The 11,986-nt window shown below is 24.4% G+C and overlaps 3 protein-coding genes across 3 annotated transcripts; all 3 read right to left on the bottom strand.

Annotated features, from left to right (window-relative positions):
- Nucleotides 1-1,002: 1,002 nt before the first annotated feature.
- LOC105365642 (polynucleotide 5'-hydroxyl-kinase NOL9) lies at nt 1,003-5,220 on the bottom strand. The gene is made up of 7 exons (XM_011503859.1): nt 4,775-5,220; nt 4,381-4,552; nt 2,942-4,307; nt 2,492-2,682; nt 2,365-2,412; nt 2,096-2,292; nt 1,003-1,394 (listed from the first exon to the last, which is right to left on the bottom strand). The coding sequence occupies exons 1-7, from the start codon at nt 5,052-5,054 to the stop codon at nt 1,177-1,179; spliced, it is 2,472 nt and encodes an 823-aa protein (XP_011502161.1). The 5' UTR covers nt 5,055-5,220; the 3' UTR covers nt 1,003-1,176.
- Nucleotides 5,221-7,295: 2,075 nt separating this feature from the next.
- LOC105365641 (pre-mRNA-splicing factor CWC22 homolog) lies at nt 7,296-9,937 on the bottom strand. The gene is made up of 6 exons (XM_011503858.1): nt 9,701-9,937; nt 8,357-9,416; nt 7,956-8,236; nt 7,764-7,865; nt 7,452-7,562; nt 7,296-7,376 (listed from the first exon to the last, which is right to left on the bottom strand). Exons 1-6 carry the CDS (start codon nt 9,865-9,867, stop codon nt 7,307-7,309), a joined length of 1,791 nt encoding a protein of 596 aa, XP_011502160.1. The 5' UTR covers nt 9,868-9,937; the 3' UTR covers nt 7,296-7,306.
- LOC105365719 (uncharacterized) lies at nt 9,928-11,503 on the bottom strand (the record flags this gene model as incomplete). Its single annotated transcript, XM_011503952.1, has 2 exons — nt 11,431-11,503; nt 9,928-10,541 (listed from the first exon to the last, which is right to left on the bottom strand). A coding segment is annotated over exon 2 (567 nt), but the record flags the coding sequence as incomplete, so codon positions are not given.
- Between the last annotated feature and the right edge of the window lie 483 nt (nt 11,504-11,986).

Below are 11,986 nucleotides of genomic sequence, written 5' to 3'. Positions count from 1 at the left end.
AGTATTTTTTATATACATGCTGAATAGTTATAATTCTTTTTTTAATTTTATTATTTGTATTATTTTACGTCCGCATTACAGTTTATATATATATATATATATTTTTTTTTTTTTTTATTAGTTGCTTGCATTGAAAGAGAAAGGTTAATTTTGAAAAATAATTACACTTTATAAAACGTTCACCAAAGATTTTGCCTTAATATTCAGATTTAAATTGTGATAATATTGAAGCGATCATTTTGTAAATAATATAAAATATTTTATATAAAATATTTTATATTATTTATTAAACTTTATATAAATGAATGAAGGGTGATATATGCATTTATATATATTAATTCTTTACAATTTTATACATTAATTATTATTTACAAATACTCTTGTTTTTTTATCGATTAAGCATGTTGTAATTAAAATCATATATTAAAAACAATAAGCATGTTGTATATAATATGTAATAACATTTATACATATACATATATTTGTTAATAAAAGATATCGATATATGAACTTTTGAAATATAAGTCTTTTTATGTAGTTGTAGAAAATTGAAAATATACACTAATTAAATTAAGTTTAAGGTTATTAATGTATTACAAATTAATGTACATTTATGTTTAAATTATTATTAAAAAAAAAAATGAATAAATTCAATTGAAACTTGTTTGAATAATATTAAGCTACAATTCGTCGTCAATGTTGGTTGTGTCACGTTATACGGATTCAATATTTCGAGTCACTGTAATGTTTACGTACTTAATAAATTTCTCATTTAGATTCAACACACTTACTTGTTCTTCCTCCATACATAGAATTCTGAGAGAAATCAGATCTCAGAAATTGAAAATGAAATATTAAAATGACGATATATAAGATGATTTTTTCTCACAACAACAATTGTTTATTAAAATAAAATGTTATTTCTTTACAATATATTGACATAATTTCATTTACATAGATTGCGGACATTCTATAAGCATCTCCAAATTTGTATTGTACGTAACGTTATAGCTTATACTGTTGCATCGGGACCGAAGTTACGAAGCTGCTTCATCTTTAAACGATGAAAGAATTTCGCGATACAACGGGATAATTGATCAAATGAATATGGTTTGCAATTCAATTTAAGTCGACTGGTCAAAAATGAGAAGTCTCATAGCTGTTGTAAATATATTATTAGTGGTTGACGAATTTTGTTTGGTTGCTGCGGTAGTAGCCGCGACGCGCTTCTCGACTCGTTGGCAGTCCACCCTGATTGCCTGCGTACGGGATGCCCGTTGGTTTATCAGAGCATTGCAATGCGAATGGCATCGTCATACACCCCGCCAACAGATTTACCTGTTGCAGCTCTGACTCGATGCAACGTTGCTTCAGGTTGACGCCGCGTACAATACCTGGACAGTTACAGGGATTTTCTTATAAGGATTTAGGTACATTATTACAAGCCGAGGGTGGCTTCAATTGCTTCAGCAAGTTCATTAATCGTGATATAAAATTGTACGCTGCACACTGTCTTGGGTTTTTTCTATAGCTCCCATATACCATTTAGAAATGTATTTGCAATAACTACTTATTTATTTTCTATTATTGTACAAAAAATATTCTAGTTTTTTTGTTTTGTTTTGTTTTTCTTAAATAATTATTATTATTCACGTACATTGCTTTATATTATAATAATACTATCTAACTGGCGTAAAATAAAATTGAAAATGCCTAACTTAAGTAACTTCTTTTCATGCAATTACTATTTGTAGATTATGTTCGGTCAAAGTAATCTTTAGGATCATAGTTTGATTAGCGTATTATTATACTATTTCTTGCTGATATTGTTGATAGTAATAGTGGATGATATGAAAATGTTTTAAAAATTATAATATTAAAATATATGAGTTGATTAAAATGATTAAATATTATTATTAAACAGTGCAAATTTTTCAAAATAAGTACAATAAAAAAATATAAAAAATTGAAGTAAAAATATTTTTCTAAACTTTAAAGTATTTTAACTAATTAAAAATTAATAAATCAGTACAATTTCAGTAGATAAATATGAACTATAATAATTGTATAAGTATATATAAATGTATAAGTTTACCATATCCATAACACGTGTATGGTGGTGGTTCCATTAGAACCTTTGGATAAATTGAAGAATTTTTATAATTTGTAGAAGTATAATTGTCCAAGTCAACTCCGCATAAAGCGATGATGTTTCCATTCATAGCTGCAAGTATATGAGTTGATGCGACGCTTGATTTTTGTAAAGATATACAAAAAGCTGAAAATGGTAATCTGTAAAAGGTTTTTAATTATATTTAATCTTAAATAAATGCATATATCGTATAAATTATAAATAACACCAACTTATATGGAATTATATCAGTGATTTTGGTCCATGTATAATTTAAAAACCTATAAAATAAATTAAATTATATATTTAATATATTAATTATTATTATTATTATTATTAAAATTATAATTAAAACGGTACTGTTTATCAGCGTTTTCCATAATTTGACTAAGATATGCAAGTAACATAAGCTCGCGTTGCTGTCGCGGTTCAATATTCCAATTATTAAATTGTCTTTTTCCTTCAGCTTTGGAAAATGTACAATGCCATTTATAATTACAAACTTTATTCATTACTTCATCATCATTAATCCATAATCTGTTAGCTGTTTTCTAAAAATCGAAAACATTTAAAAACAATTTAAATTAAACTGAAGTATCATTTATACTTGTTTTTAAATTTTAAAATTATTTAAATTGCCAGCCATTAGTTAAGTTAAATTAATTTTTAAGATAATAAAAGTATTATAGTTAAATTATAAAAAATATTCATGCCAGAAATAACAAAATTTTAATGAATTTTAAATAACCATTCTATATGATTTTACAAAAATATAAATAAAAAGTATGTTAAAAAAACTAAAATACCCACATATTTATTAATAATTTGCTTTGTTAATGAAAATTTAAAATTATTTATTGTTCTGCTTGATTGAATTTGTATGACATTGGTTGGTTCAATTAGTTTTATAAGGATAATACAAATGTCAAGTCCAATTCCTTTGCAAAATCCCATTGTATTTACAACAACAGGATACTGACTAAGATCTTTATTATTCTTGAGATGTCGAAGCATTTTCTTAATACATATAATGTATCGAGATATAGAATTTTCAACACTTATATCTTCTATATATAATTGATAAAATGGTTTTTTAACGTGTGTAAAATTTGGTCCCAACAATGGTTCATCTAAAACATTTAACGATACAGAAGCTGCTGGTGTCATTTCAGTTTGTCCTGGATCTAGATCAAGAAGTATTACCTTCTTCGAATGTCTTAATAAGTTGTTAATCAAATAACGAACTGTTGTGGACTTGCCAACACTTTTACCACCAACAATTATTGTACAGAAGGCTTTAGTACTATTCCACTGATTTACTAGCTGTTCGGTTATAGTTGTGTTCCATTGAGGACAAATTGATATTTCCTTCTGTGAATTATCACATTGGAAATTAGCTTGTAATACATATTCAGCTCTTCTTGGATCATTCCATGAATACCACATATTTTCTACTTTTGGAAATAGTTTAAATTTGTAGAATTTGTTTAAAAAATTGGTTAAAGTATTTGTTAAATTTTGTAATAAAATAACTGACCATCCACGTTTGCATGCATTAATAGCACTGTGTAACGTAGTAAATAAAGATCTGTCAACACCTTCAATTGTTAAAGCATCCCATAAGGCTTCTTTATCATATGTTTTATCTAAATCAAAAATTGAAATATCAATGGAACTGTATCCTCTAGGTGAATAAATTTCTACTGGTTTCATTGTATTTTGAGAACTAAATATAGCACCATAAAGTTGAACAGCGCCATATAATACTTGTAATTTTAGTTTTCCTAGAAACGAAAATTTAGCACTGGGGCTAAGTATTACAATAACTTTATTTTCTAACGAAAAAAACTGTATTATATGTTTTTGATTTATCAAAGACAGATTTTCTAGGGAAGCTGTATTCGTTGATGCAATATCCATCAAATGATTAGAATACCTATCCGATGTATTCACAATTGATTCAGATGTTTTTTCTAAATTTTTATTAACTTGCGACGATTCCTCTGTTTTTGGCTCAATTTCTTCAGTAATTTCATTATAAAAGTCCTGTAATGCTTTTGGAATATTACAATGTAAATTTTGCGTAAATACCATCGAATTATTAGAATTGAAATCTGCTATATCGATAGTTTTTACACTTTCAGATGTTTCTTTTACAGTTTTTTCAGATTTTTCTTTTACTTTACAGTTTTTTCAGATTAGATGTTTCTTTTACAGTTTTTTCAGATTTTTCTTTTACAGTTTTTTCAGATTCTTTTTTGATTTCCTTCTCGCATTTTAAAACTTTTGGAATATAGTAACTTGATGATTTTTTAAGATTAGCTTTAACAATTATTGGCAAACTTTTTGTATCAAGGTCCTCGTTTATTGCATGTTCTAAAGGAGTAACTGGAAATTCCAATTCTATATCTAACGATTTACCTGCAATTATAAATTTAGATAGAAACAATGATACAATCCTTATGTATTCCAAATATTTATTTGTTCCAAAAATTTCAAATATTTATTTATTTATTCCAAAGGTTTATTTGTTATTTTAAATTAATGTTATAAAAAGTATATTTTAATAAATATTATTTCAAGTCGATTAGTTTATTACAATGTATATTATTAAAAAAATTAAATATTCTTTCAGATACTTACTTGTACTTGGTTCATCATCTGCAATGGGAGATATAAGACTTACTTGAGGTGTTATTATTGTAAACTCTGATATATTGGCAATATTTTGTTTAAGGCATTTTTCTAATACCTGATTTTCTTTACATTTGGTGTTAATTTTTGCGTGTGATTTCATTACTAATTTGTTGATTTTAGGTTTAGCGGAAATTGAAGAAGCTCTTTCGGAAGAAATGGAAAATCTATTTCTTTTCAATTTAACTCCATTTTCAATTTGTGCATCTGCATATTTTTTATTTTTCATTTTAATTTTAAACGTTCATAAATTTTCTGCACTTGTAGCAGAAATTTTGTACAGCATTACTTCCCCTATCTATTTAAATTTTTAAATATGACACTACACGTTTGTTACTCTTTTAAGCAAAACATTATTTATTTAGAAGTCAGATTCAGAAATTCAATATAAGCAGAAAATAAGCGAACTTAACCTATATTTAACATACATTTAAAAAAATGCAATGATGTTCCATGTGTACAGTATTAAAAATCCGCCTCTGACGGTGTAGTAGTATAAAGGCAACTATGCATTGAAAAAAAAGATAGCGAAGACAAGTGCGTAGTGTGCTTTACAATGAAAATTTGAAAATATTTCGATCGCTATTAATGTTTAAAGATTGATACACATTATAGGAAGTACTCGAGAAATTCAATTCAGAGCTAGCAATTGTTACGCATGCAACAATAGACGGTCGTGATGTAATAATGAAAAATACGTATATGCACGCGTATTATAGTATGTCGAATTGATATGCTTAAGCGCGTAATTCAATCTAAATTCCGAGATAATAATGACTAATTTAATAAAGTGTTGTACGGGGCTTGAAAATCAATATTATAAAAAAGAATCTTATTTAATAAACAATCGATATTTGTAATAAGACTTTTGAAGCTTGACAAAAGATATTTACGTATTTTGCAAGCTAATGAATTCAGATAGATCTTTAGCTATTTAGTTATATATTTATATCCAAATGCATATTCATGTATGCATGTGTGTGAATATATATATATATATATATATATATATATTTATTTATTTAAGAGCAAAACTTATCTGAATAATCACTTATTTTGCTACTTCAATTTTCAATATACGAGTTTTATCAATCATAACTATAATAGGCAACGTATGGTTATTCTGCTGGCTCGTAAGAAAAATTATAGAGTATCGTTTATAATTAGTAATGAACCAAGTGTTTGGAGCAGTCATGTGCATAGAAGTAAGAAAAATAATAAAACTGCAAGTAATTATAATAATTTGATTACATGTTTTTATAAAGTTATAAATAAGTCTGTTTTGAAGCCATAACTTGAAGATTTTGAAAACGTATCTACACATTTGATGAAGTGATAGGGTCTTCTTGCATATATTATAGTATAATTCCAAAGAAAAAAATCCTAAAAATTGATATTTCATTGGTAAATGTTCATTATTTAAAAATATTTTTCATGCCTTCGTTTAATTTTAATTTCGCCTATAATTGCAAGCATATATTTTAGCAATTATTTCATTTTATATATTTAGTAAAACCTCAAGAATAATTTTCCGATTGAATGTAAAAACGGTTATAGTTTTTGTTATTTTACATTGGTAAAATGTATTGCTTTAAATTCCTTCATTTCCCAACTAAAATGTTGGATAATTGTGCAAAAATATAATAGAATAATTCAATTATATTATAGTGAAAGATTAAATATCGATAGAAAAATGTAATTGAATACATTAATAATTATGAAAAGTTAATTAATTCATTGTATTATAATAGTTTAGTGCAATTGTGATTATATTTTTCAATAATTACTGATTTTGAATACTTAATACATTATTAATCATTAATTATTAAACAACAGAAAATAGTAAAATAATATGATAGAATTAAAAAAGAATGTTATTTTATTTTGTAGTTATGATATAAGATTTTAACTAAAATTATATTATATCTCGAATAAATCTTCAGATAATAAGATAATGAATATTTATTATTATATTATTCAAAAAATTTTTGGAAACAAATTAAAATATTTATTTTATATAATCGTACTGTTTTTATCAATACTGATTGTAAATTCGTTGTTTACTTCTGATTGAAGTACTGAAGGATATTTACTATTCAAAGGAACTTTATTATGAAAATACTCTATCTTACGAAGTTAATTAAAAAAATAAAATGTTGAGCATAATTGTGAAAATGACGCATCTCCATAAAAAAGTCTATAACAAATTTTTTTAGTATTAAAATAATTACTAATGAATTTATAATTTTTTATTATTTTTGTATTTTTTAAATAACTTAGTTTTACTTTAATCCCCTAAATTAAAGTTTAAATCGAATAAGTAGCTTGATAAAAATAAACAATAAATCATTTTTGTACAATTTCTTCTTAAAATAAAATGTATAGCGCTGTAAACATGATTTAGAAAATAGAATATTTATATTTCTAACATGAAGAGTTCATTGACGATAATTCTTTTTTTAAAACTTAATTTTACTTATATTATTTAATTACAATAATTTTTTTTTTTTCATCTTTTAATTGCTTTTTATCACCATTCTTCTTTGAAACCCTAAAGAGTAAAGATATTAATAATTTATATTGACAAATTTTTAAGAGATTACAAAAAAGAAATTCAAATTTTTACCTGACTTCTATAATAAAATCACATGATGAAGTTGTAGACGATATGCTTGAATTACTTGTGGAGCGTTTTAGCTTTGAAGATTCTCCTTTCATATTTTCTTTCAATATATCCCTTAGAAAAATTAACAATAAATTACGATATGAGGTTCATAAATGATTTAATTTAACTTAATTATACTTTGTTAAAATATTGGTAGTAGTATAAGAAAATCAAGTATACATTATAAGAGATTCCAGGATAAAAATCAATATTATATATAAAAACAACATATTTGTACGAAAGGTTAAAATAAATGGAATTAATGATTATTACCCTAAATATCTTAGACCAATGGATTTGAAGAAAAGTATGGCATAATTTGCATTTTTTGTAGTATTATTAGGAAAAAGTCCTTGGAGTGCTGGAGTATTGATTCTGAAAGAATTATAAATATAAATATATATATATATATATATATACCAATATGACTAATAATAAAATAGATTAAAATAAGTAAACTTATACTTCTTTCTGAATTTCTCTTGAAGTTTTGTAACACCCATATGTTCGGATAATTCTCTAAGAAGAATTCTGATAAAATTCTTTTTAGCACTTGTCAGCTCCTTTTCATGTAATTTTAAAACAGATAAAATTTCCCATGAAATAGTATCTGTTAACAAAAGATGTGCAAATAATTTACTGATATTTTTTAATTCATTCTTATCAAATAATTCGACTGTATTATAACATTCTATAATAATTTGTCCAAATGCATTAGCAAATGCATTACTACTTGAGCAAAATTTCTGTAAGAAAATTATGGATTAGTTATTTATAATATTATTATATTTTTAAAATAATTAAATGCCATATACCAATATTTTTTACTACATTATTATTAAAAAATTGATTGTTATTACTCTTACCCCAGCTATTATTCCAAAGAATTTTTCATAAGTTTTCATTTGTGCACAGCAGTCCAAAAAAATTTTACAGATTACAGTTTCTTGTTCAGCGTTTAATTGCATTCTTAAAATATTTCTAACACTTTCATCAAAGTCAATTAAACTATGAATTGTAGACAGAATAGTATTTTTAAAAGTTATTAAATCTAATTCTATCTCATCATTTACTTCTGATTTTTCATTAAGAATGTTTATTTCAATTCTATTATCTAATTTACTTCCATTATTAGAAATAGTTTGTGTTAAGTAGGTATGATTATTTTTATAGTCTCTTTTATAAAATTCATTTTTATCTTTTGTAGTTTTAATAAAGTATTTTCCTAGTTGCATTAAGGATCTTATTTTATCTAAATGATATACCATGAAAAGTGATGGATGTACAGGATCAACTATTTCAGTCAACATAGATAAATGTTCGGTTGAACATACTGAAACCAAAGTGGAACATTCACTTTTCTTGATAATTTTGGTCCATGACGGAAACTCTATTAAAAGTTGTATCAAATTTTCTAAAACTATGGGACAATAATAATCATTTGGTGTCTTTTCTAAATCCATACTAAAATCACATTTTTCAAATGCTTCCATTTTCAACTGATTAATATAATCATATATTTTATGAGGACAAGAATCATCGATTACTGCATTTTGTCGTATATCCAAAAAAGAAAAGCTTTTTATTCCATTTTTTCCTATTACATATTGAATATACTGTTGGTTCATTTGTTGAATAGTATCCGTAGTTAAATGTACCCACAAAGCTGCCCTTCTTGATTCTGTCTCTTTATTTTGAAAAGGACTTTGACACATAGTTAAAATACTTATGATGGTTTCCCTGAATATATCTAAATTGTCAATTGTACTCAAATACATTATACTACATAGATAAAAGTCTTTAACTGGTTGTAGGATATTTTCAAAGCATGCCCATGAATCAACAACCTTGATTAAGCCAATTACATCAATCTGAATTAATGTAGATGGTAACTCTGACGTTTCATTTATTAAATAATCATAGCACCTTGAAAAATATTAATTTCTAAAGTAAATAAGCCATATTTAAACTATTTATTTAAATTATTAGAAAAATTGCTTACACTAAATATGTTAAATAGTGCTTTTGTACTTAAGTATATATTATCGTTATAGTATAATTAGAGAGTAGGATAAAATATTTTTTTCTCTAAAATAAGATATCAATTTTGATTTTTAATATGTTAATTATATTTTTTACATTTTCAATATAAAATGATAATATACACATATTTTAATAAAACAGTTGACAGTGTATTCATAATTACATACCTTAAATTATAATTATCAAATGTAGAAAAGTTAAAAGCTAATGATGCAGCATCTAACATAGAGTATGAATAACCAATTACTATTTCTTGTGGAGCTGGTGCACCAGTTTCCAACCAACTATTGAGAAAACACTGTAGTTCTGATGACTTTGTAGAATCACTCATCATTTGAGCCAATAATATAATAGAATTTTCTAGTTTCACTGTTAAGGCATATAATAATATATTCTCAGTTTCAAGATATTCTGTAATATTTGAAATAACATTGTTTAATGCAATAAAGGACACAGTCGATTCAATATTTATTAGATCGGTCCAAAGAGCAACTTGTTGTGGATGCCAATAATGAACAGAAAAAGGTAAAATTCCTATTTTGTGTATACTATTTTTAAATTCTTCCTTAGTTTTTAAATTAACCAAACTACTAAAATCAGTTTGTATAGTTTCTTGATTATCTTCATTATCAAGCGTTTCATAATAATCATAATTATCCCAAATATCATCATAATATTCTATAGGTTCTTTTTTCTTTACTTTCTTATTTTTTGGTGGTACACCTACAATATTTAAGTGTTTCATCAAATTAGTTTTTATTTGTCTCCTATCTTGGTATACAAATAAATACAAATTGTGCACATTTATTTCTGGCATAATTTTGCAGGCTTCTTTCCACACTGGGTCTCTTTGTTTTTTTAATTCACCATTTTCAGTAAAAATGGGCATATTTTTTAATACTTCAAAAATGGTATCATATTTCACTCTTGCATGTCTTGGCATCTTGTATTTTTTAATCATTTAAAGAACTTTTTAATAGTGTCGTCATATATTTGATTATTGCAAATCTGATAAATAAAATAAATAAAAATATATAGATTGAACTATATTTAATAAGAAGAAAAATATTTATGAATTTTTAGCAATATTTTATACTTTTCATATATTTAATAAGCTAAAAACTAAAATTTTTAATAATAAATTATTGTTGTAAGTATAAATATATTTACATTTAAAAGATGATTTATTATATTTATTATAAAACTTATAACTAACTTACTAAAATTTTCTGTTTAACATTAAATATAACAAATATTACTATTTTTAATTATATAAATAAAAGAAATAATATTTTTAAGATGAGATTGATTAGATTCATCTTATGATCAAATATATTATAATTTCATTTTATTACATCACTCAAGTAAAATAAAATATTTAAATATTTATTTGAAGAAATAAATAATCTTAATATGTTTAACAAATATTAATTATATTCATTTAAAAAATGTAAAATTCAAAATATTTCGAGGTTACATTTGTATACTTTTCGTATCTGACGTTATTCATAAAATCTATTACAAAATGATTTCATTTTTATTGTAATATAAACGTTTTTTTATTGTTTTCGGTAAATTATTACAATTACTTTCTAAAAGTCTATAAACTATTTTGAATAAAGAGAAACCGCTTCTTATATGTTTGTGTATGTTGTGTGCGTATGCATAGTTTGTGGGTATGTGCATTTATATATATATAAATGCATGCATGAACATAAGAAGTTAATAGTTGTGTTCGGATAGGAGCCCAAACAAAAAGTATTATGAATGTAAGAACAGTCATGTTTATTATAAAAATTATCAGTAAATAATTTTACTGGAAAACAATAAATTTTAAATGTTGATTGCTAAAAATTTGCTTATATTTAGAGCAATAAAATATAGTTAAAATTCTAACCTGTGTTACAAAAATGCAGTAAGGAATATTTTTTAACACCAAAAAGTCAAAACGTTTTAAATAAAGAAATCACGTATTTAGTAAATAAAATTTTAAGTTTAAAATAACAATCATATTTATTTTTATTTTTATAAATTAATAAAAAAATATATTTTTCCCGGTAAAAGTTCGTTCAATTATTTTGCTTTTCTTGTCGATTTTGCAATTTCTGTGTTATAGCTTATGGTCGCCGTTAAATGTATAGCATTTTAGAAGGTTCACTCTAAAGAAAGAATTGTTATCTGCTTGAAAAACAAATTCAAAATGGTGAAATAGAGAGGAATGCTATCTGTATGTATGCATTTATTATATATTTACAAATAACTACCTTACTTCCTAAAACGTCATATTGGTTTCAAATGAATATCATATAAGTTTGGATTGTAGGTTAAGTTTTAAAAAGATCGACAACTCTGGATGTAAATAGATATTCAAGGGTCTCCGCATAATGTATTGAAACCTATGATACTTTGATTTTGTAGTTGCCTTAAATAGGAAATAAAATAAAGGAAGTAAA

Source organism: Ceratosolen solmsi, unplaced genomic scaffold (assembly GCF_000503995.2).
Source record: "Ceratosolen solmsi marchali unplaced genomic scaffold, CerSol_1.0 scaffold53, whole genome shotgun sequence".
NCBI classification, from domain to species: domain Eukaryota; kingdom Metazoa; phylum Arthropoda; class Insecta; order Hymenoptera; family Agaonidae; genus Ceratosolen; species Ceratosolen solmsi.
The sequence above is the reverse complement of the archived record's forward strand: the minus strand, read 5'-3'. Positions and strand labels throughout refer to the sequence as shown.